The sequence below is a fragment of the Hemitrygon akajei genome, chromosome 22, assembly GCF_048418815.1.
Source record: "Hemitrygon akajei chromosome 22, sHemAka1.3, whole genome shotgun sequence".
Taxonomy (NCBI): Eukaryota; Metazoa; Chordata; class Chondrichthyes; order Myliobatiformes; family Dasyatidae; genus Hemitrygon; species Hemitrygon akajei.
The window spans coordinates 22,481,754-22,508,321 of NC_133145.1; the positions used below are offsets into that span (position 1 = coordinate 22,481,754).

The following is a 26,568-nucleotide window of genomic DNA, read 5'->3' on the forward strand; positions in this document are numbered from 1 at the left end:
TTCAAACTCAGCCCAGTTCTTGAAGATGGTGTCTTGAGAGTTGGTGGACAGATTAGTAGGGCAGATATGCCTAAAGACCCTAAACCTCCTGTTATACCGGCAAAGGATCTCCATTTCGGAGACGTACATCAAGAGGTGGGATATGGTGTCCTTAACCATGTTATCCAGGTTTTGCCAATAATACTGGATTCCCAGTGCCAGTACAGTTATAAGAAGAATCCTAAATATGTTGTTTGTTGATGGTTGCATGCAGCTCCAGGGTACCAGCACATGGCAGCTCTATCTCTGGACAAGGTCCCTCCAGATAAACCTTTGTTTTGCACATGTACGAGTGAACTACTTTGGACCTTTTGAGGTAAAGAGCAGGAGGGGTACAATGAAGAGGTATGGGATCATATTTACCTGTCTAGCTATATGAGTCACATTTAAGTAGCATCTTCATTGGACATAGATCCCTTTGTTAATGTGCTTCTGCGACTTATAGCAAGACGAGGACCGGTTCGTGAACCGCACTCTGATATGCGACAAACTTCGTTGGACCTGAACATGAATTGAGAGAAGTGGGAACCATTCTCAGATCAATAATGCTCTTTGTCAAGTAGGAATTTAGTGGATTTTTAACCTCCTGGCTGGCTCACATCAGGGGGGAGCATGGGCGAGATTGATCAGGTCCGTGTGAAAAGTCCTCAGTTCCACCATGAAGGTAGAGGATCTTGACGAAGAGGGCTTCCACATAGTCCTTTGCATAGTAGAGACTATTATCAATGGTTGTCTAATCACTAAGATATCCTCTGATCCCAATGACTTGGAAGGTCTAACACCCAACCATCTGTTGCTTCTGAAAACCTTGCCATCCAGTTATGCTTGTCATATATGGAAGCCTTTGCAGACAGAAGAGGATTTGTGCAGATGTGCTCATCAAGACCAAGGCTAGCTATCTGGACAGGCCCATAACCAACATCTGTCTTTTACAGAAGGCAGAGGTTTGAGGAGCTACAGCTCTAGAAGCCTCCCTTACTTTGGTTGTTTGATTTTATAACTTTGACATGACTTATTACCTGGACAGAGAGTGGTGGTAAAGATCACTCTGTGCTGGGCTATGCTGGTAACCTCTGGCGTTGACGACTTGATGAAGAAAGAAGCCATTTGCATGAATGTTAAGAAGTTCACATGAATCCTAGAAGATTTCATGTCTCCTATTCATTTTAGTATGTAGGTGTAAATATTATAATGTCATAATGAGGGGCTGTGATGTAGGAGCCATGTCTGTCTGTATTTAGTGTTGCACATTTTTATTATGGTTATGGGAATTTGTTACACGGGTTGGAGCGTGGTAGAATTAAACGTGTTTAGTCATGTGTTCACCCCTTGTGCAGCTCGTTTAGTTAGAGGTAGACTGAGCAGGGGATGTATACTTTTGTTGACCACTAATTAGTCTCATTTTGCTAATTTCTCTTGTTACCCTTATATCACTAATTTCGCTATTGCTATTTTTGATTGTTCACCTTTGCCGCTTATCTTTTCTGCATTCAATATAAAAGATCATACATACTCTTTTCAGCTTGGAGCTCAGTTATTTGGAAGGGCGTCACACAGGTTAATTCACTCACTCAGTCTCTCAGTGGTTTTGATATGTTTTTCAAGTAGCTGCTACACATTCGTTCAGTTACCGAGTGTCATTGCTGCAATTCTACCCGGCACCCACCTTATCTCTGCCTGCCTGAGGTCAGCAGAGCTCCAGTTCAGAAGATCATTAACCATTGCACAGGCCAATAGCCCTGGTAATCAGATAAGGTATATTACCCAACGGCAGCTTTTTTTTTATTTTCACAGATTTTTATTGACCTGAAGATTTACAAAAGGCTAAACTTATTAACAGTGCTTTAATGGTGGATTAACCATACTTCAAAATGGAGAGTTCTGTAAACATAGGTAACTTGAGATAGATGCAGGCTGACCTTAACATAGAGTAAAATTTACATCTGGTCCTCAGTGTTCTAAGTGAAAGTCGAGTTTATTGTCAGATACTCAAGTGTACGTACAGGTGCAATGAAGAACTTACTTGCAGCAACATCATGGGGTGTAGCATCAGATACACAAAATCCATAAGAATTTTCAACGGATAGTTCAATAAATAGTGCTACGAAGGCAGAAACCTTCTTTCAACTTTGCCTTTGTTAACTCGGGAATCATCTCCAAGTATATATGCCAGGTTTCCTACTCTTTCACGTGTTGTTTGGAGTATCACTACACTTGACTTCTGCATGTAGTCCTGCACTTTTATTACACAACTTCTCCCTTTTTCAATTCACTTTGAAGAATCTAAACCCCACCTTCATTCTAGCCCTATAATAAAGACATACAATAGAAGGCTTGTAAAGATCAGCAGGTCAGTCAGCATCTGTTAACAGAGAAACAGAAACACTGTTTCAGACTGATAACCTTTTTCCAGGATTCTGCTGCTGCTGCCTTACTTCCAGAGTATTTCTAGTGTTTTCTACTTATATTTTCGATTTCCAGCAGCTCCAGGAATTTATTTTGTCCTATGACCTACTTCCATCAAATCCTTCTCTGACATAACCCACTCTGCATCTGACATAGAATAATGCCTACACCATAACGCTGGACTCTGCACTGGAGCTATTCATTGGAGGATGAGAGAGAAATGTAGCTGTTGTAGGAGTCAAAGAGTTCAAATGTTATTAAGTTGCTGAAGAAAAAGCAGCTTCAATAAACGGTTTTGTCATTTGAAATTTAGCTGTCAATGTATAGTAAATGGATTGGTCCTGAGAGAGGTCAGCCCAATCTTCTAATGGAAACCATTTAGGTTTTGCTTGTTAACATCTGGCTTCAGCATGTCTCTCCACATGTTCCTGTGTTACCTGATGTCAGGCCTTGGCCCTAAGCTTCCCCACCCAGCCACATGACTTGAAGGGATGGAGAACCATATCTGTTTATCTGGTTATGACTTCATTGGCCTGTGGATGAGGGAGAGAGGGGGAGGCAGGTTCTCTGTATCAGGAGTGTCAGAATGCCACCCAGAGCTGACATGGTGACAGAAGCCGGCTGCTGATTTTTTTTCCCTACAGTGATTCAGCCCACAGCAAGGAGCATTGCTACAAAAGAAATTAACATTAATCCTTGGACTGCACTTCATGTACTGCCTTCAGTCACAGCTCGTGCTGGAATAATTGCCAGTGTGAAGATTTCACAGAGATAGCAGCCAGGGTCAGGATTGAACCTCGGACCCTGGCAGTGTGAGGCAGTGCCTCTACTAGCTGCATGAGCATGCTGCCCTTTTGCAACCCAGGGGATCACTGATGGCTGTGACAGATGGAAATGTGAACACAGACCCATAACGAAACACTTGATGCACTGTTTGGACTGGTGGACTATGTGCAAAAGAAGCTAATGAGAATATAGAGCCAGGAATGCAGGATCGAATTTGGAACTAGTACAAGGGACTATTAACATTTGAAAAAGCAGCTACTGCAGCAGGTTTCTACTTCCATTAAAGCAGAGGTGGAGGCCAACCACAGTTTTCATGCATCACTGTCCTAACGGTGGATTGACTCATTGCAGACCACTGTTGTGCAAGAGCAGAAAAAGATGCAGGATAGACAATCTGTAGTTCCTGTTCTGTGGTTACAGCTCATGCAACACACCAAGCAGGGGCTTCACAAAGGCAATGTGGTATTAAGTGAGAAACAACAAGGAATATGAAGCAAAGCTACAGTGATCAATAGCTTTCCAAACAAACAGAATGTTCTGTTGCTTACTGCAGAAGTGTGTGTCAATTGTGTGAAAGCAATGTCAGCCTTCAGGAATGACCCTGAGCTTCTAGCTACTTGCCAGCTTAGTTCAGTGTGTGTGTGTGTGTGTGTGTGTGTGTGTGTGTGTGTGTGTGTGTGTGTGTGTGTGTGTGTGTGTGTGTGTGTGTGTGTGTGTGTGTGTGTGTGTGTGTGTGTGTGTGTGTGTGTGTGTGTGTGTGTGTGTGTGTGTGTGTGAGAGAGAGAGAGAGAGAGATTTCTGCTGGTATATGCTTTCTTATTTCCCTCATGTGGAAAATTTGCCTGTTGTCCATATCTTCGGTGGGCCAAAACCACATCATGAAACAAATTACACAGCCAAGCAGTTTAATCTGACCCCATATGCCACAGGCCTTTATTATCATCAAAATTCCATTTGTTTCATCCACATTTCTTTGCTACCAATGGTAATTTATTTCTCTCTCATGTCTGCTGAAGGGTGCTTCACTTGAGAAGTTAAAAGTTTTCCTTTCCATAGTTGCTGTCTGAGTTGCTTATTTTTCCAACATATTCCATTTTCAGCTTTCATCTCACATTGGCTCAGTTTGTAAAAGTCTGATGCCAGACAGGTTCCAGATGCTTACCATTGATGAATGGTTTCAGCTGAAATATCGATCCTTTGTTCCTCTCCGCAGATGCTGCCTGACATATTGAGTTCTTCCACCATTTTGTGTCTTACCATTAATAACTCATTAATGAAATCACAAAGGTTAATGTACTGGTAATGGCCCCTTTAAGCTATTTTGACTCACTCTATCACAGCTATTGCCTTTTTTCTCCATACTGAAAGCCAACCTGAATCACTCTCTTTCCTACTTCAGACTATGATTTCCATATTCAATATGTTGACTGTTCTCTCCCTCCTTATTTGTTGCCTGACCTGCTGAGTTTTTCCAGAATTTTGTCTTTCTCTATCAGTTGTGTGGTGTTCCCTGTAGTTGAGGGGTTCCCAGACTGGTGTCCTCAGACCCCTCAGTTAATTGTAAGGCTCCATAGCAGTGTTCGGGAAACCCTGCTTTAACTCATACAGCTGGAGGGAATCCAGCATTACAAGACCATGCTTGCCTGTGAGTGGAGAAGCATTTGTCTGCAGCTTGTATAGGGTGGAAGATAACTTGCTTGCAAAGGTTCATTGGAGAGGCACTTACACATTGGTAATTTGAAGTAACAACTTGATGCAGCTCTACACCGTGAGTGGTTTCTGCTCTCCCACCAGTTCATCCAGCATTTACAGTATCAGGGAGCTTTTGCTTTAGTTCTCCAGTCCTATGTAAATCTGGATAAATCTGCTGAATAGAATGATCAAAAACTTGGATTGCTTTTCATCTGAATCTTCTTACCTTGATCAGTTAGTCTTAATGTAACTTAATAAGTAAATCTGGTATAATGTTTAAAAAACTTCTCATTTGTCTTTCAGTGTTGCCACTATTGTTCGTCATCCCTTGGATAATAACAAAGGTTATCTATGAGAATGAAGGGTAAGACTTTGTAGAAAAATAATTAATGGTCAAATTAAGATGCTATTTTAAACCCTTGAAACCGATTCCAACTTTCTAATAGCCACATTCCTGGATCGTATTCAAGAAAAACTTCATTTAATCTGATGAGTCCTCCTTCACCGCATGTCTTTTTCTCCTTTGGTCATCTATTTCTTTATAAATATTATTCTGTCTTGCAATCATACTAGTTACCCTGAGGTCAAGGCTTGTTGGACTTTCAGTCCTGTTCCAACTAACATTTTATTTGGTGTCCACAGTTATATCCAACTGGAAATTATTTCTATCCCAAGGTCTCCTTCTTCCCACTTTCTCACTCTATTACAACAAAGATTCATCATGCAATTTCCGTGTTATTTTCCCTCAGTCTTTGCTCCATATTAGGCTCTTCAAGCAGTGAAATCTTGGTCTGTCATTCATTAATCACTGATTTACATTGTTTTAACTTCTACTCTTTTCAATCTTTCCACTGATTTACACAATGAATATTAGCTATTAATAATCTTCATTGTAAGAATGTAAATATACTGGAGAGACCAATTCAATATTTTATTCATTTTTGGTATGTGGTTATCACTGGCAAGATAGACATGTTTTGCCTGATGTTAATTTTCCTTGGGAAGGGAGTTCTGAGCTGCTGGAGTCCTTCTAGTGAAGGATTCCCATAGTGCTGTTACAAAATTAAGACCTAATAATGATGATGGAATGGGGACATATTTCCGAGTCAGGCTGGTAAATGACTCGGGGGACCCTTGAGACTGCAGATGATGGAAAATGGATCAACAAACAATCTGCTGAGGGATCTCAGTGGGTTGAGCAGCACCTGTCGGAGGAAGGGAATTGTCAACATTTTGGGTCAAAGCCCTACATCAGCTCCTTATGCTGGGGGGGGGGGGGGGGCTTTGACCCAGAATGTTGACCGCCCTTTTCCTCCAACAGACGCTGATTAACCTGCCAAGTTCCTCCAGCAGATAATTTATTGCTTGGGAAATGATATGGAGAGGAAACTGCAGATGCTGCTGTTTGCCGAGCAACTCACTCCCTTATTCTTCTCAATGATAAAAGGTTTCATGGTTGGGAGGTGCTGGTTGAGTATCTGTAAAAACATTAACTATTACCATTGTTAAACCCCCATGTATGGGAGTCCATTTGTCTAATTTACTTGACCTTTGAAAGAAGTTATTAAATCTTTCAGCAGTAGAGTAGCTCTGTAAAAGATATGCATTTTAGATGCATTGTGGCCATAATGAAATCAGGAAGACACATCGGGGTTGATTCTCTCACTAACATTGAGTTGACAAGTCAGTAATTTTGTATTTTCAATAAAACAAGGTAAATGTTGAAACACTTAACAGATCAGGCAGAATTCATGGGGGGGATTTCTGTTGAAAAGTCATCAACCTGAAACATTAGCTTGTTTCTTTCTGTCTTCATAGATGTAGGTGGTAGGGTGCTAAAGGTTTTATAGACGCTTCCTCACAACTACAGCAACCTGGATCATTCCCGACCACAACTCCTGTCACCGTGATATTTGTATTTTCTCACTCTGATCAGGTTTTTTGGTTTCCTCCCATATCCAAAAAAAAAAATGTGTGAGCTGGTAGGTTGCTTGGCTAGTGGCATATGTCCTATTATAGGTAAAAGGTAGAGTTAAAGCAGGAGTTGATACAGATGGGGGAGAAATAAAGTGGGTTAGGGTAGGATTAGTACAAATAGGTGCTTTATCATCAGCATGAAGCTGGTTGTCCATAGGAACTAATTCATACTATATACCCCTATAACTCAATAACTCTAACTATTATCGAGTTAAAGAAATATTCAGCATGAATCAGTTCTTTTGAACAATTGACTTCACGCTGGCTGACTAGCTGAATATCTCCAGCGATTTCTGTTTTTATTTCAGTTTTCCTGCATCTGCAGTCAAGTTTCACAAGATGTTTTCACCCCTTTATGGTTGAAAGTAGCAGAAACATTCCAAACTTTGAGTATACATTTTTGATCAGAGCACTCCGCACATTAATATTCTTCTTTCCTAGAGAAGGTAGTGAAACTGATGTCCCAAGCACTAAAGAACATGTGTATCTGCTAGACTTGGCACACTTATACATCAATATAAATAAGAAACTACACTAAGAGCAAAAGGGTTCACAACATAAAAACTAATCACCTAATCCATAATCGGAGGTTAAGGACACAGGGAGAAAAATAAGCAAAATATACAGTATTAACAATAGTAAGGGAATGAATTTCTTCTCAAGTATTGATGAGTGGCATATAGAAATGATGACTGCTTTTTGGGTATTAGGTGCTGGGCAAGAAATCGCAACATGGTCATTTGGTGGATCATCAGGGGACCAGTGATATTTGCAATTATGGTAAGTATGGATATCTTGCAATGAAAATAGTTGGGATCAAGAGTCCCTCATCATTCGGTTTCATTTTCTGTGTATCCTTTATTTACAGTCACTACCAACTCTCTGATACTGTTATAAGTTTCCTTCTGCAGTCTTTCAGTCCTGTTGGAAAAGCTCCTTACTGATCTCCCATTCATTTGGATGCCATAGGGCTTGGAGGCTTGCGTGCCTCAATGACCCAGAGAGCTATGCTGGCTGGAGTTAGGGCTTTATGCTTTGACTCTTGGTAGGGTCACCCATGCCAAACAGGTCAAAGGGTAGAGGCCAGACTAAGAGCAGTCCACTGGACCTCCAGGTTCAAGAGTCCAGCTCAGGGCTAACAAACCTGACTGGTAAAACAAAATTGCTACAGAAACAGCAATGAAGGATCCTGCGGCAGTATTCCCGAGTTTCCACCCAGGAATGGCATGACTGACAGTAGTGAAATCCAAGAACAAGCCACTTGCACAACAAAGGAAGCCCTGAACACCACCAGAGGTGGAGAATGTTCATTGCTGCCAGTGGCATAATGGGCAGTTAGTAAGTACTGAAGGCAGTAGTTCTTAGGGAGAATCTATTCCTCCTCCCCTGTGTTTTAAACACAAGGACAACAATAAAAATCAAATAGTTTCAGTGGCTATAATAACCAACTTAGCTCTAACATTCTGAGTATAAACTTATAATGGTAGCTCACCTAACTAGCATAATTCCTTTGAATAATCAATACTATTGGTCCTCTTGAAAATCATTGTGGTCATGGATACCTTAAATAGATTTTTTGCACCTGTACTTACGTGGGAGACAGACACAGTGTCTACAAAACTGAGGCAAAGCAGCAGTAAATCATGGACCGTATATGGATTCCAGTGCAAGACGTGCTTGTTGTCCTGAGGGAAATTAGGAAATTAGGGCCTTACAAGTGTCTTCTTGGACATTGTGGGAGGCTGTTTCAGAAAATGCAGGGGCACCTGCAGAATTGCTTGAACCATCCTTTGCTACAGGTGAGGAGATGGGGGCTGAGAAGTTAACTATTCTTTTTCCTTTTGTTTAAAAAAGGATCTAAGAATAATCCAAGAAATTATAAGCCTGAAGTCAGTAGTGGGTAATTATTGGAACGTATTCTACAGGACTAGTTTATAAGTATTTGGAAAGACAGGTCCTGATTTGGGGTAGTCAACATGATTTTGTGCATGATAGTTCACATCTAACCAATCTATTTTTCAAGGAGATTACTGCGAAAATTGGTGACAGAAAGCCAGAGAATGGTTTTGACATGGATTTTAGCAAGCTCTTTGAGAAGCTTTCGCACAGGAGGCTGTTCAGGAAGGTTCAGTCACTTGGTATTCATGGTGAGGTAGTAAATTGGATTTGACTTTAGCTTTGTGGGAGAAGCCAGAGAGTGGTTGTAGATAGTTGCCTCTCTGACTGGAGGCTTGTGACTAGTGGAGTGCTGCAAGAGTCAGTGGTGTGCCTGTCCGTCGTTGTTTGTCATTTGTATCATGACAGGATCAGCTGTTTTTTGCAGATGAGACTGAGACAGGGGGACACAATAGAAAACAAGCAAAGCTATCTGAGGGTGCAGTGTGATCTGGACCAACTAGAATAATGGGATAAAGATGGCAGATGGAAGTTAATGCAGAAAATTGTGAGGTGTTGCACTTGGTGGGACTTATACAGTCAATGGTAGGATACTGAGGAGTGTGGTAATATGATGAGATCAGGGAATACAGGTTCATAATTCCTTGAAAATGACATTGCAGGTAGATAGGGTCATAAAGAGAGCTTTTGACATATTGGCCTTCCCAAATCAAAATATTGAATACAAGAACTGGCATGTTATGTTAAAGTTGTATAAGGCATTGGTGAGGCCTAATTTAGAGTATTGTGTGCAGTTCTGGGGTCACCTACCTACAGGAAAGATATCAATAAAGTTGAAAGAGTACAGAGAAAACTTACAAGTATATTAGTAGGACTTGAGGGCCTGAGCTATAGAGAAAGGTTGAATAGGTCAGGACTTTATTCCCTAGAATGTAAGAGAATGAGGGGAAATTTGATAGAGCTTTACAAAATTATGAGTAGCAAGCAGGCTTTTCCCACAGAGGTTAAATAAGACTAGAACTAAATGTCATAGGTTAAAGATGAAAGGTGAAATGCTTAAATGGAACCTGAAAGTGTAGTGAGAGGGTGGATTGACCTCACAGTGGAAGAGCAGGTTGCGAGTTTGATTTCAAAGTTTGGATAAGTACATGGATGGGAGGGCTATGATCCAGGGACAGGTCAAAGGGATTAGGCAGAATAACAGTTGGCATGGACTAGATGATCTGACGAGCCTGATTCTGTGCAGTAGTGCTCTGTGACTCAATGACTACTGGCCGATCCAAGAGTTTCTGAACACCAACTCCTGACATCCAAAGAAACACTTCTTTTAATACAGTGTTGAGGGATGGCTCACTCAATATTCAACCAGCCAGAATATTCTGACAGAACATACATGTGCTAAACTGTGCATGAAGTGGCATGGATACACCTTTAACAATGCGTAAATACAGGGGTAGCCACTTAATGGCTTCTTTGATGAAGGTTTCAATGAGTGCAATTAACATGACATGACTTTGTCTAGATTTCCCGCTGTATCAGTAAAGCAGCCGACATATTCAAAAACATCTCCTGCCCCTGATATTCTCTCTTTCCCCCCTCCCATCAGTTAGATGATACAAAAGTTTGATAGTACCAGATTCAATGACAGCTTCTATCCCACTGTTATAAGGCTATTGATCAGATCTCATGTACATCAAGATGGTCCCTTGACCTCACAATCTATCTTGGCATGGCCCTTGCACCTTATTGTCGGCCAGCACTGCATTTTCTCTGTAACTGTAGCTCTTTATCCTGCATTCAGTTATTGATTTTTCCTTGAGCTCTCTCAATGCACTTGCGTGATGAAATCATCTGCATGGATGGTGTGCAGAGCAAACTTTTCATTGTGCTTCAGTGCATGGGACAACAATGAACCAGCTAACCAATTCATAATCAACTATTGTCTTCTTCTGCCTATTTTAATGGTACAGAATAAGAATGTTCCACATCTTCAAAAGCCTGAAAGTATCAATTGAAGCTGAATTGTGAACAGCTTTTATTTTCTGAAGGCTGGTTTATATTTTAACACATGCCATGAATTAATTTCATAACTCCAGAATAATCCCTAATAATCACCTATTGATAAGATAGTGGAATCACTTGTTACACCTCTGTGTCTAAGATAAAACAGCTAATGCACACATTGTGAGGCACCTGCAAGGAGAAATTCCTGTTAGTTTGTCAGGCAGCTGGTAGAACCACTGATTCAGATTGGTAATATTCACTTCATTTGTGAGCTTCCACTGAAGTTAATAGATCCAATATTCAGAGGGCTGATAGCTACACATATGTTTAGCACAAACTACCAAAAAACTTCTTCCTTCCACTACTACGCAATCAATGTCTCCATAGTAACAGAAATTATTGATTGGACAAACTCTGGATCAAGATGTTATAAATGTCAAACCGTCTTCTCTTAATTGAGTGCCTGTGATTTTGAAAAACATCTAGAAGTCCTTCTTGGAATCACTCACAACAAAACTTAACTGAAACAGATACTAAGGTACTCAAAGGTTGGTCAAAGGGTAATATCAGCCAAGTGTCTAAAAGGAGAGGAAAGGGTAAAGGGGATTATGGTGGGAGAGAATTGGAATGCTTAAGGCTCAGACAGCTGAATGGAGAAGGAATGAAGAATATTTAGAGACAGAATTGGATGCACGTTAACTCAAGCACAGTTTGCAAGCCATTACTTGCGACAAGCTGAAACCTAACACCATGAATGATTGTGAAGCTTCGCTTCCAGACGAGCTCAATGCCTTTTATGCACATTTTGAAAGAGAGAATAAAACTACATCTGTGCAAATCCCTGCAGCATCTGGTGACCCTGTGATCTCCATCTCAGATGCCAACAGATATCAACATATTTCAAAAGGGTGACTCTCTCAAGGCACCAAGCCCTGATGGTGTACCTGGTAGGGCATTAAAAACCTCTGCCACCCAACTGGCAGGAGTGTTCACTCTCATCAGATTTTTGAATGGACAATGAACCCATGGGGCAGCACCTTGCTATTTATTTTCTTTTATTCTCTCTTTTTGCACTACTAATTTAATTTAATTTTACATATGTTTCTTATTATAATTTATAGTTTTTTTTATAATGTATTGTATTATACTGCTGTTGTAAAACCATTTTCATGATAAATGGCAGTGATATCAAACCTGTCTCTGATTCTGATTTCCAGCTGAACTTGGATTATCTCCAGTTGACAGCCAGTAATAGCTGGGAGGTCAGTAGTATCATTGGGGGCTATTGAAGTGATAAAGGAAATAAAAACACAAAATATTTGCACTACTTACATTGTGTTATGTTGACTTAAGAGGATGCATCCCTTCTCATGTGCAAACACTGTGGCCTTGAGCCTCAACCTAGCCTTCCAAGTTTGAAATTCCTGCTGCATACCTTCTTTCAAGTTAGATGCTACATCTGGCTGACAATTCTTCAGGTGAACATTAAATATTCCAATTCCCTTAAAAGGAGGGGAAAACTTAATCTGTCTCTTGATAAACAGCCATCCCGCAAACTACATCAGCAAAAGGTCAGGGCGCTTCACTAATAACCAGTAGTAGGTTCATTTCTGCATATTATGTTTTAATTGTAAGTACATGCAATTATTGTATTTTGATTTTTTTTCTGCTATTCTTTCTGGCAGATGAATTTCTATGTATTCATAATGATCTTGAAAACGTTGCTTTCCAAACTTAAAGCTCAACAGAGGCGATTTAATGACTACAAGAACAGGTACTGATTTATTTACCACATGACTTTACATGCTGTGCTGAACTTATAATAAATATCTGAGATACTGACATCACAGCTACAACTCATTAAGCCTTAAAGTGATTTTGTTGATTTGTTTATCAGATACTTACCTTTTTACATGTTGATACTCACTGATTTGTAGTTACCCAGGAACCAACTGCCCTCCTGGTCGAGTACTCATTATTAAGGCATGTATATGTATAAATAATCCAGGAAACTATGGGTAGGAAGGGTCCATTCTGACTTCACTGTAAATCAACAGGTACATAATCCAGAAGGATTCATGGGGTAACAATGAATGCAGGAATCCTCAGTGATGATTTTCTCTGCTTCCCAGTTGGATGAGATGTAATCAAGTGGTCTGTCAATTGTGGTCCTCGTCCTTTACTCTACACAGGTCATCCTTCACAATTTACACCAGCTTCAACAAGACTCCACCATCATATACACCGTCTCCTCTGCTCCCCTTTCAGCATTTCAAAGCATTTCCTCCACAGCTACCCAAGTTGTTCTTCCATCCCCACCAACCAGCTCCCTTTCGGAACTTTTCTATGCAGAACGAGGAGGCGGCCCATTTACAGATATCCTGAACTTTGAACTTTTTCTTTTCGACTATCCAGGGACCCAAACACTCCTTCCAAGTTAAACAGTGATTTGATTGCACCTTTTTGAATCTGCTTCGCGGTGTGGTTTCCTCTGCATAGGAGAAACCAAACTCAGATGGGGTGACCACAAGTTGGAACACCTGCCTTCAGTTCACGGAGCTTCCATTTTAATTCTCCATCCTTCTCTCACTTACACCTATTTGTCCGTGACCTTCTGTATTGTCGAAAGGAGGCTCAACAAAACCATCAGCAACAGCACCCCATCTTCTGTCTGGATGTTATAGCTTCCTGACTCAAATATCAAATTCTGCAAATCCTTTTAATTCACTTTCTCTGTTTATAGCTGAAATGACCATTTCAACTGTAAACATTCCATCTGTGATATTAGTTGAACATTTCTCTTTCTATTAGCACTGTCTAATCTGCCGGATATGTCCTACAGCTCTGCATTTCATAACTTTTACTCTCCTTCACTTACTGTATGTTCTCTACATCTGACATATTGTGTCCAGCCTGCCAGCCAACAGGGAGGATGTGGAGAGGGTGCAGAAGAAGCTTGCACAGGTGTTTGCTGGTTTGGAGCAATTTGGCTTACAGGGAAATTTGGACAAACTTGAATTGTATTCTCTGGAGTGTCAGAGGCCGAGGGTTAACCGAACAGGACTATATAAAATTATAAGAGACATAGAAAGGACAGATCATGTTTTTTAACCCCCAGGATGGAAATGTCATATATTAGAGGACGTAAGTTTAAAGGGAGAGTTCAAAAGTTGAAAAGAGGTTTATAAAGCGAGTTTATTTTACACAGAGTGCCAGCTCTCTGAAATACACTGTGAACGTGGTAGAAGCAGATACAAAGGCAATAATTAAGAGGCATTTTAGACAGACATGTAAACAGGTAAGGAAAATATAGGCCATGTGTAGGCAGAAGAGATTACTTCAGATTGGCTTCACGGTCAGTGTAGACATGTTAAGCTGAAGAACTTGTTCCTTTGCTGCAATGTTCTATCCTCCATGCTTTATGTTGGGTTTATCTACACAGACAGAATCCTCCTTTGCCACTCTGCCAATTAAGATGAACTTGTCTTCTCTCTTTCCCAGATCTGATGAAAGGTCTTTGGTCTAAAACATTAACTCTCCATAGACACTGTCTGACCTTCTGAATGTTTCCAGCATTTGTCTCCAACTTATTTCAGATTTCTGACACCTGCATGTTTTTGAGTTTTACTTGCTATGTCTGATATCCTCAGGTATACTTTCCATTTCTTCAGTGAGGGTGCTGAGTTTGTGAATGCGTATCAGAAATACTGTTCTGTCATCTGTAAGTAATTAAAGCAGAGATTCTATCTGCTCCAGGGGCCTTGCCGTTTCTTAACCATCAAACAGCCTTCTCAAAGAATTCTTTATGCTGGCTATCCTCCCCTCTACACTCTCATTCCTGATACAGGTCTCAAGCCAAGATGTTAACAGTTTCTTCACCTCCATATATGCTGCTTGACTTCTGGATCTTCCCGGAGTTTGTAATTTTGGCAACAGATGTTTGTTCAATTTAATTTACATCAGCTAGCTAATGGAACAGTGAATAAATCTTTTATAAGCCCAAAGACCAGAGTAACTGTCTCAACCAATAGGGCAGAGTGACACTTTGGCACAGTGGCCTCCAAAATTCGACGACTGGATCATAAATTCACCTCATAACGAAGAATAAAGAACTTTCTTCATTTAATGATTTTGACATATCAGGATGTCTCAGAGATCTTCACAGCCAAGGAGTAGTGTCAAAGTAGAAGCATGAAAAGGACACAGATAGACTGTCTCTGCACAGCAAACTCCACCAACACAAATAAAATGAGGGAACATTCAGCTTCAGCTGCTTCAGGTTGAGATAATTGTTTCCTAGGAGACTGAGTAAACTCTCCTGCTTTCCATCAATATAATTGCTGGAGATTCTATTACATTCATGCATGCAGTTTTAAACACTAGAGCCACCAGCAGTGTAAAATGCCTCAAGTGCTGACTATACAGATTAAGTGTTCAAGCTTTTGGAACTGAGTTTAAATACAAAGCCTGGATGAAAGAGTATTACCAGTGAGCAGTAAATTACAGAAAATTTACAAAGGGGAGCCATTCAATCAATTTTACATGTGTTAGTTGAAATGGAGAAACCCTCTTCACCCAGCACCAAGCATGTAGTCTAGGCCAGAGGTCATAGGTCTCCAGGTACCCACGCTGAGTTTAAACATAGTGAGGTTTTCTACATCAAGTCAAGTTTATAGTCATTTAACTATATACATGTATATAACATATATAACCATATAATGTATTTCAAAACAAAGCATTGTTTCGGAACCAGGGCGTAAAGCACCATAGTACACATAACACACATAACATATGGTAATTTATGAAGGTAAAGATAAAATCTACAGAAGAATCACACATAAATAACAAACTAAAGTGCATTAATATTAAATATTATAAGGTTTGGAACAGATTAACAGATCTACTTCCTATTCATAAGTTGGGTCAAGACTCACCTCTGACTCCACCAGTCTAATACTTAAAGTAAATAATTTCAGCTCCATTGATTTTTGTCAGCTCCCCTGCCCTCCCCACCACCACACCTCCTTGCCTCCCTCCAGTGTGTAGCACTTTCAGGGAGTTATGAACGTGGACTTGGACTATGATCTTTCCCTTAAGAGTGTGGGTCAATGGTGATATAAGAGCTAGAGCCAACAACAGGGTAGAGTTCCTCAAGTGCTTCGCTGAGGAATATATCCTTCCCTTATCTGTTGTTCAGAAATAAAGAACCATGGTTAATCCAGTCTTTTCTCATAACAACAAGTTTCAGTCCTGACAACATCCTTGTATATCTACTCAACCTTTCGGTACTACTGTGACCAGGACTGTATGCAGTATTCAAGTTCCTGTGGTTACTGTCGTTATGCATAGTTGCACCTCTTATTCCCAGCTCTCACATTCTGTGCATTCACTACTAGAAGAATGCATTCTAGGTGTCTTTTTACCCAATATAGTGGCCTGTTCTGCTACACTGAATGGTGCACAGATGCTCCAAATCCCTTTCCACTTCAACATCACCAATGCCCCACATTTATTGAATATACTCGTCCCATTTTGCAGCTTTCTAAATGCATTACTCCATACAGACGGATTACTGCATTACCCAATGGGGTATATTGTAGATCAGTTCAAAGTTCAAGGTAAATGTTATTATCGAAGTACATATATGTCACTATATAGAGTCCTGGGATTCATGTTCCTGTGGACATGCTCAGCAAACCTATACAACAGTTACTTTAACAGGATCAACCAGAGACAATAAACTGTGCAAATGCAAATATAAATAAATACTAATAAATAGTGAGAACATGAGATAACAAGATAAAGAGTCCTTAAAGTGAGATCATTGGTTGTGGGAACATCTCAATGGATGGGCAAGTGAGTGCAGTTATCTCTCTTGTTCAAGACCCTGATGGTTGAGTGACAGTAACTGTTTTTGAATCTGGTGGCATGTGTCCTGAGGCTCATGTACCTTCTACCTGATGACACCAGTGAGAAAAGTGTATGGCTTTATGCAGATAGGGCCAGCTGGTGGTGTAGTGGCATCAACACTGGACTTCAAGGTAGCAGATCCTGAGTTCAAACCCAGCCAGGTCCCAACCTGGGCAGCAGCAGTATCTGCACAGAAGAAAGTCGGGCAATCTACTTCCGTATCTTGCCATGAAAACCCTCTGGACCCTATGGTCCATAAGGTCATGAAGAGTCGGGCTCGACTTAACGGCAGAACAACAACAACTGATGCAGATATGGAAGGAGCCACGGCAGATGGAGTTTATATGTGAAGTGTTGCACCTTGGTAGGTGAAATGTAAAGAGGGAGTACATTGTTAAGGGCAAGGCCAAAGTCCTAGTCCAAGTGCGTAACTCCCTGTAAGTGCTACACTGTTTGATAGGGTGAAGGCATATGGTATGCTTGCATTTAATAGTTGAGGGTCTGCGGTCAAAAGTCAGGAAGTTATATTGCAGATTTATAAAACTCCACATCTGGAGTATTGCATACTTTTCTGGTTACCCCATTATAGAAAGGATGCCAAGGCTTTGGAGAGGAAGAGGAAGAGGTTTACCAGAATGCTGCCTGGATTATAGGACATGTGCTATAATAATAGGTTGGACAAACTTGGGTTATTTTCTCTGAGGTGGTGGTAGCAAAGGGGAGATCTGGTAGAGGTTTAGTTAGAATAGACAGACAGCATTTTTCCCTGGGTTGAAATGTCTAATACCAGAGGACATGCATTTAAGGTGAGAGGGGGTAATTTCAAAGAAGATGTGAGACATTTAGATTGACAATTAAATATAAGGAAAATGGAGGGACATGGACATTGTATAGGCAGAAATGATTACTTGAGTTAGCTATTTGATTACTAATTTAATTGATTTAGCACAACATTGTGGGCTGAAGGATCTGTTCCTGTGCTGTACTGTTCTATGTTATATTTTCTATGTTCAGATTGCATTAAATTCCCTCTACTGTTTTTTTCTGCCCTATGCTTATTGTTTAACAATCTGGAGTATTCATCCTTAATCTGCTTTCAACAAATCAGTGGTCCCATGCACAATGGTAATAATGCCTGGGACTCATTAATCTGTTCTGAAATGGTTAAAGCATTGAGTGGAATACTTTTAAACTGGACTCGAGCATCATGCCGAACATACTCCAGACTGTTAAACTACCCGATCCTAAAATACCATGTGACAAAACATTTAGAATGAAATAAACAATTTCTCTGCTTCATATACTAATTGTCCTGGTCTGTATATACTGGTGTGATTTATTCACTCTTAGTAAAATTTTCTCCATATGGGAATAGATTGGACAGAGAGTATGGAGCTGTTTTGATGAATTTGATGCCAGATGCTGGGAAATATCAAAGGCAGGATTACATTATAAACTAAGGCTCCAAAAGATATTTTTTCCCATCCATTTTAACCTTGTATGGCCTTAGTGTCAGCACTGCTCAGTTACTAGCTGTTGAACATAGCTGAATTCAAAAAAAATTATAGTTAGACTTCCTAAGCTGATTACTTTTGTGAAATATACATAAAACAAAGAATTATAATATTTTCCCTGTCACCCTACCTCAGAATCCAATTCCTATATGAAGAATAGCCATTTACATGAATATAGAATTGCAGCATCATGTAAGTATGCCCCTACAATGTATCAACCAGCTCTGGCCAAAAGGAAAGAGAGGGAAGTGTTCTCAAGCTTTGCCATTCGTTATCAGCATAAAGAGCATCATAGATCATTCATATACATAACCAGCATTCTGAATAATTAATGATTGTAAATAATATAATTGTGAACTACAAGGAAGGTCTAGTTTCTGCCACATTACTTTGCATTACAGCTTTGTTTTGTACTTGAATTTCCATTCTTCCTTACAAGATAGAAGAAGTCATTTTCTCCATCGAGTATACACTATCTTGAGCAAACCACTCATCTCTGGACAAGTAGAGGAGGGAAAAATCTGGATAAACAACAGCCTCATAGACTTGTCCAACACAGAAAAAGGCTCTTTGCTCTATTATAACCATGCTGACCTATTAATCCATTTACTCCAATCACATTTGTCCACATTAGGACATTATCCTTCTATGTCTTGCCTATTTAAGTATCTAGCTAAATGTATCTTAAACATAGTATTTGTTTCTCTTAAACATAGTAATTCCCCCATCTCCACCGATAGCACGTATCAGACATCAACCTTTCTCTATAGAAAACCTCTTAGAACCTTTTCCTCTTGCCTTAAAACTATGCTATCTTGTGTATGATATCCCTGCCATGGGGACAAATGGCTATCTATCCAATCAACTACTCTCATAATTTTATATACCTCTGTCACGTTATCCCACAGTCTTGTTCATTCCAGAGAACACAATTCAGCCTGTGCAATCTCACCCCATAACTAAAGCTCTCTAACTCAGACAATATCCTGCTGAAACTCATCTGCACTCTCTCCAACACAATCACAACTTTCCTATGGTATGTTGATCAGAACTGCACACATTACTCCAGCTGAAGCTTAACCGCTTTGCCATCCCTCCATACTGAGTTTACCTTGCCCCGCATCCTCCTGATTCCAAATACCACTCAGTCTCAATACCTACCCTCAAACCATTCTCCCATTTCCACTCTACTTTCATCACCTCCCTTGCCCTCGCCTCAATAAATGTAGAACCTAATTTTCCCTCCCTTCCTCTGACTCCCGGCCTCATCCTAGCCACAGCCCCTATCATAGTTTCAAGGGATGTCCTTAAGTTTTGCCAAAGGAATATTCTACGTGTGGATTCAGGCAATGAGAGTGAGGTTCTAAATGAATACTTCTCTGTATGCTCCAAAGAAAAGGACATGGAAGATAATGAGATCAGGGTAGAGTACACTAATAATTTAGAGCAGGAGGAGGAGCTGTTAGATAAGATGGGATGCATAAGGTTGATAAATCTATCCCAAGTTGCTATTCAAGGCAGGGGAAGAGATACTCAGGCCCCTGACAATGCTTTTTGCATAAGTGAGATGCTAAAAGACGGAAGTTGTTACTTTATTTTAAAAGATCAGCTTGGATATAGACCAAAGAACTTTACATCAGTAGTAGGGAAATTATTGGCAAACATTCTCAGGGATAGAATTTATAAACATTTAGAAAATGAGGGTCTGATCAGAGAGTTGGCATGGCTTTGGACAGGGTACATCCTGAGTCGCTAATTTGATTGAGATTTTTGAGGGATTAACTAAGAAGACTGGTGAAACCAAGGAGGTAGATGTTGTCTTTCTATTCTTTAGCAAGGCGTTTGACAAGATGCCGCATGGTAGGCTGGTTCAAGAGGTTAAGGCACATAGGATCCAAGGTGAGCTTGCGAGTGGAATCCAAAATTAGCTTGCTGATAGTAGGCAGAGTGTAATGGTGGAAGAAGCCTTTTTAATTGGAAATCTGTGGCCTGTGGTGTATCAGAGGGACTGGTGCTGGGACCCTTGATGTTTGTGATAAATATTAACAACTTGGATGTTAGTACTTCCAAGGTATAATTAGAAAATTTGCAGATGACACAAAACTTGTTGTGGAAAGTAAGGAATGTTGTCTATGACTAGAGCAGGTTATAGATCATATGGAAAGTTGGGCTGAGTATTGGCAGAAGGAATTTAATCCTGACAAGTATGATGTAATGTATTTTGCAGTGTCATATTGTGGTAGGACGTTTGAAGTATATGGTAAGGCATGAAGGAATTTTGAGTTGAGCTAAGAGTGGAATTCAGATTGGTTTATTATTGTCGTATGCACTGAGATGCAGTAAAAAGCTTGCCTTGCTTACTCTTTGTACCGATCAGACAGTGCATTATGTTAGAAAAAGGTAAAACAATAACAATGTTGAAGAAATCGTAAAAGGGACCTATCTGAAAGCATTACAGCTGAGTACAGCAACTGCTTTGCCCAAGGCCACAATTTATAGAGAGTTGTCTGAGAGTAGCTCAGTGAATCACAAAAGCCAATCTCCCTTTCAGTGACTCCATCTACAATTCCTGCTGTTTCAGTAAGTACCCCCCTCCCTCCACCCACACCATTCTCTCTTTTCCACACAGACAGCTTCACAGGGCAGCATTGAGCCCAGCTCACTGGAGTTGTGAGACAGTAACTCCATTAAATGTGCCAGAGTGTGATACCCATATCTCAGGTCTAGAAATGGAGCTGGACAATAGTGCAAGTGATATATTTTCATAACTATCATAATGGTTGTCAGACAATCTATCTGAATGTGCTGCTCATGCTGAAGTCAGATCTCAACCCAAAGATAATCTCTGAATGTCTTCAATGTTTTAGGTTGACACGATCAACTTTGGTTTTGATACCATTGCTTGGGATCCACGAATTTGCCTTCACCTTCCTGCTAGACGAACATGCTCATGGTTTACTGCTGCACATCCGACTCTTTCTTCAATTAGCTATCAGCTCATTCCAGGTACAAGAGAAATACTTTTCAATAAGAGCCTAGACATATAAGTTTGCATTCTTTACCTGCTATTTTAAGAGATGTGAAGAACTGGTTATTTCCTCTCATAAGCTCTTACTTTGAACAATAATTTCTTAGCTAGGTGAATCATAGTTATAGAGAGATACAACACAGAAACAGGTCCTTTTGCCCATTCAATCTGCATATTTACACCCCCACTAGTTCCCCCAATATTCACCTACCATCCCCACCTATTAGAAGTCATTTGCCCACCAAACCTTTGGGATATGGGACAACTAGAACACCCTGCAATCACAGGGAGAAAGTGCAGACTCCGCACAGACAGTGCTGGAGGGCAGGATTGAACCCATGACACTGGAGCTTGGAGACAGTGGCTCTGTTAGCTGTGCCATTGTGTTATCTGTAGTTGAGTTCATTATTACATTCATTCTAGGGCCTAGGGATCCACAAGCAAAATGTTCTTTGCCTATCTCTAGTTGCCCTAGAACTTACAAAGTGAAGCCTTCTTCTTGAACACCAAGGGGTGCATAACAAAAACCCACCTTTAGCAGAAGTTAATGGGGCTTTCAGTATTTTGACTCAGCACTAACATTAAATTTCTAAGAAAAGATGAGATGAGGTTCGCAAAGTATCAGGACAGGGTTTCCCTGCACTTTTTGTCATTGCCCAGGTATCTGGTGTTGAGGTAAGAGAGGGAGTTCCATCTGAAGCTTGTTTGAGTCTCTGTGTGACATCTTTTAGAATCCTAGCAAGGTGGAGAAAATGGGTACTTGTGCGTTATTTTCAAAAGTGGGGCCCGGGTGACCTGCAGAGTGAAGGTATTGTGATGTAAATGTGCTGTTCCACTGGTAAATAAATTCTCAGTGCAACTGTGAAGAGTTCAGAAAGTGAACACAATTATGTTGGTTAAAAATAGGGAAATGATGAGCACAAACTCAGTTAACTATTTGTTAAAATCCACAAAATCTGCTACATGCATCCATTGGTGACATTTATCCATTGGTGATGAGACAAGTCATTCTCAACTGTCGTCCAAGTGTTATCTATGTCCAGATATCAAAAACGAACACTTAAAAATCTCCAGCCATCTCCTTGGAACAACAGCAACCTGCACAGCCTGAATAAACTGGTAATATGTTCATGCTGTGGAATTATTTATCAGGAAGATCTGTCATGAGAAGGATTAAGAGAGATCTAAGGGGAAAAAATCAATCAGAAGGTGGATGCAATCTGGAGCATTCTGTCTGAAAAGCTAGTGGGGGCAGATACAGTCACAGCATTTAAGAAGTATCTGGATGAGCACTTGAATCACTAAAACATAGTAGGATATAGATCAAGTGCTGATAAAAGGGATTACTATTGATGGGGACTTGAAGCTCAGCATGGATATGTTGGGCTGGAGAGGCACATCTAAGCTGTATAACTGTGATTCTGAAAAAGTCCATGAACCCTTTCATTTTACCTCATAAACCTTATTTGTCCTGTATGTTGGAACTGTAATAACAACCTCAGATACTACATGCCTTGCACCTTCAAAGGCAAACACAGCAATGCTTTATTTTATTTGTTCCTCTCTGCATTTTGAGGCATGTCGGGTGACATCCTTGCGGTTTCTTTAGCATTTGTCTGTTTTTTACGAGGCTGAGTTGACAGCTCGACACTCAACCCAGCACGGATGGAAAGCGTGCAAGGAGCCGGCCGGATTCGAACCTGGGACACTCACCTCAAAATCCGATGCGGATATCACTACTCCACCAGCCAACTTATCAATACTTTATACAATCTTCTTATTTACTTTTTTGTAATCCTTGTGTCTCTGACAAGACCAGCATTTATTGTTCAGCAAAATAATGCCTCACCAGATCGTGACGAGCCTCCTCTTGAACCACTGTCATCCCTGTGGTGCCATTGGGTGGTGAACTTCAAGATTTAGAGCCATTGCTTTTAAAGAATCAGTGATTAATTTCCAAGCCTATGTGTCTTCAAGTGGAACTGGTGGTGGTGCCATGCTGTCCTGGTCCTTCTTACTGGTAGAGGTTGTAAGTTTGGGAGATTCAGGTGGAGTAGACTAGGTCAATACCCGTTATGCATTTTGTAGCTGTTGCAGACTAGAATAAGCTGCATCACTGGAGGAAGGAGTGAATATTATGGATGGTTGCTGAGGTATCAGTCAAGCAAGCTTTGACCTGCCTGTGTGGTGACAAAGTGTTACTAGAGCTGCATTCAAGTGGAGAGTATTTCATGCCATCTATAAGCCTGCTGCTGATGCAACCATTGTTGGCAGAATTTCAGATGGTGATGAAAGAGTGGACAGGAGTAAGCTATACCAGTTAGTTGAGCGCTGTGGCAGCAATACCCTTGCACTCAACATCAGCAAGACCAAAGAGCTGATTGTGGACTCCAGAAAGGGTAAGATGAGTGAACACAAACAAACCTCAGAGGGATCAGAAGTGGAGAGAGTGAGCAATTTCAAGTTCCTGGCTGTCAATCTTTCTAAGGACCCGTCCTGGACCCAATATATTGATGCAGCTGTAAAGAAGGCAAAAGAGCGGCTATATTTCATTAGGAATTTGAGGAGATTTGGTTTGTCCACTAAAACACTCGAAAGCCTCCACAGATATTCCTTAGAGAGCATTCTGACGGGCTGCTTCACCGTCTGGTATGGGGGGAGCTGCTGCAGAAGATCAAAGTAAACTGCAGAATCTTGTAAAGTTAGTCAGCTCCATCATAGGTACTAGCCTTCATAGTATCCAAGACATCTTCAAGGAGCGGTGCCTTAGGACAGTGGCATCCATCATTAAGGATCTCCGCCACCCAGGATATATCTTCTTCTCATTGTTACCATTGGGAAGGAAGTACAGAAGCCTAAAGGCACATGTTCAGTGATTCAGGAACAGTTTCTTCCCCTCTGCCATCCGATTTCTAAATGGACATTGAACTCATGAACACTACCTCACTATCTTTTTATTTATTTGTTTTTTTTTTGCACTACCTATTTTAGCAACTATTTAATAGATATACATACACTTCAGTTTTTTTATCTATATTTGTCTAGAGGAACAACATAGAAACATGGAAAACCTACAGCACAATATAGGCCCTTCAGCCCACAAAGCTGTGCCGAACATGTCCCTACCTTAGAAATTACCTAGGGTTACCCATAGCCCTCTATTTTTCTGAGCTCCATGTACTTGTCCAGGAGTCCCTTAACAGACCTTATCGTATCCGCCTCCACCACCAGCACTGGCAGCCACTCTCTGAGTAAAAAACTTACCCCTGACATCTCCTCTGTACCTACTTCCAAGCACGTTAAAACTGTGCCCTCTCGTGCTAGCCATTTCAGCGCTGGCAAAAGCCTCTGACTATCCACGTGATCAATGCCTCTCATCATCTTATACACCTCTATCAGGTCCCCCTCATCCACCGTCGCACCAAGGAAAAAAGGCCGAGTTCACTCAACCTATTCTCATAAGGCAACATCCTTGTAAATCTCCTTTGCACCCTTTCTATGGTTCCCACATCCTTCCTATTATGAGGTGACCAGAACTGAGCACAGTACTCCTTATGGGGTCTGACCAGGGGCCTAACATAGCGGTAACATTACCTCTCGGCTCCTAAATTCAATTTCACGATTGATGAAGGCCAATGCACTGTATGTTTTCTTAACCACAGAATCAACTTGCGCAGCAGCTTTGAGTGTCCTATGGACTCAGACCCCAAGATTCCTCTGATCCTCCACACTACCAAGAGTCTTATCATTAATACTATATTCTGCCATCATATTTGACCTACCAAAATGAACCACTTCACATTTATCTGGGTTGAACTGCATCTGCCACATCTCAACCCAGTTTTGCATCCTATCAATGTCCCGCTGTAACCTCTGACAGCCCTCCGCACTATCCACAACACCTCCAACCTTTTTGTCATCAGCAAATTTACTAACCCTTCATGTATTGCATTGTACTGCTGCCATAAAGTTAACACATTTCATTACATATGCAAGTGATATTAAACCTGATTCTGATTCTGATCATGTTGCTGGCTTGTGCCCTATGGGTGGTGGAAAGACTTACGGGTGTGAGGAGGTGAACCTCCCACTCTGGATACCCAGACTTTGACTACTCCTGTAGCCATAGTCTTTAGGTGGCTGGCCCAGTTAAGTTTTTATTTAACATTAGCTCCTGAGATTTGGATGCTTGTGTTGCTTGGAGGTGTTAATGCCATTGGACAAGGTGAAGATAAGTCATAAAAAATTGGATCTGAGTTCAGTCTCTGAAGCTGTAGTTTGTTTTGTGACATGGAACTCCTGAATTAGCATTTTAAATTGACTGTTAGTTATATTGTGTACTTTGGCACAGATTTGGTAACCGATTGTATGTAGGCTGAGGAGAAACAGGGACTTAAAGAGACTCCATTTTCTAAAAATGGTCAATAAAACAAATTAGTCATTAAATTAAAGCAGCTCATTCAAAAGCCTGGTATCCCTTTGCTTGAGTTGAGTTGCTTGAGTATCCCTGGAGTTCAACCCGGAGAAGTGTGAGGTGGTACACTTTGGAAGGACAAACTCCAAGGCAGAGTACAAAGTAAATGGCAGGATACTTGGGAGTGTGGAGGAGCAGAGGGATCTAGGGGTACATGTCCACAGATCCCTGAAAGTTGCCTCACAGGTAGATAGGGTAGTTAAGAAAGCTTATGGAGTGTTAGCTTTCATAAGTCAAGGGATAGAGTTTAAGAGCCGAGGGTAATAATGCAGCTCTATAAAACTTTGGTTAGGCCACACTTGGAGTACTGTGTCCAGTTCTGGTCGCCTCACTATAGGAAGGATGTGGAAGCATTGGAAAGGGTTCAGAGGAGATTTACCAGGATGCTGCCTGGTTTAGAGAGTATGCATTATGATCAGGGATTAAGGGAGCTAGGGCTTTACTCTCTGGAGAGAAGGAGGATGAGTGGAGACATGATAGAGGTGTACAAGATATTAAGAGGAATAGATAGAGTAGACAGCCAGCGCTTCTTCCCCAGGTCACCACTGCTGAATACAAGAGGTCATGACTTTAAGGTAAGGGGTGGAAAGTTCAAGGGGGATGTTAGAGGAAGGTTTTTTACTCAGAGAGTGGTTGGTGCGTGGAATGCACTGACTGAGTCAGTGGTGGAGGCAGATACACTAGTGAAGTTTAAGAGACTACTGGACAGGTATATGGAGGAATTTAAGGTGGGGGGTTATATGGGAGGCAGGGTTTAAGAGTCGGCACAACATTGTGGGCCAAAGGGCCTGTACTGTGCAGTATTGTTCTATGTTCTATGCTTGTCTTAACTTCAATTTTGG

General features: G+C 40.9%; 1 protein-coding gene across 1 annotated transcript in view; it reads left to right on the top strand.

Annotated features, from left to right (window-relative positions):
* The window catches only part of glp2r (glucagon-like peptide 2 receptor), a 58,369-nt gene that overhangs the window by 21,004 nt on the left and 10,797 nt on the right, over positions 1-26,568 (top strand). The window contains exons 6-9 of the mRNA XM_073026553.1: positions 5,227-5,287; positions 7,611-7,680; positions 12,486-12,574; positions 21,092-21,230. Of these exons, the coding sequence (XP_072882654.1) occupies positions 5,227-5,287; positions 7,611-7,680; positions 12,486-12,574; positions 21,092-21,230 (359 nt within the window). The remainder of the gene's footprint in view (positions 1-5,226; positions 5,288-7,610; positions 7,681-12,485; positions 12,575-21,091; positions 21,231-26,568) is intronic.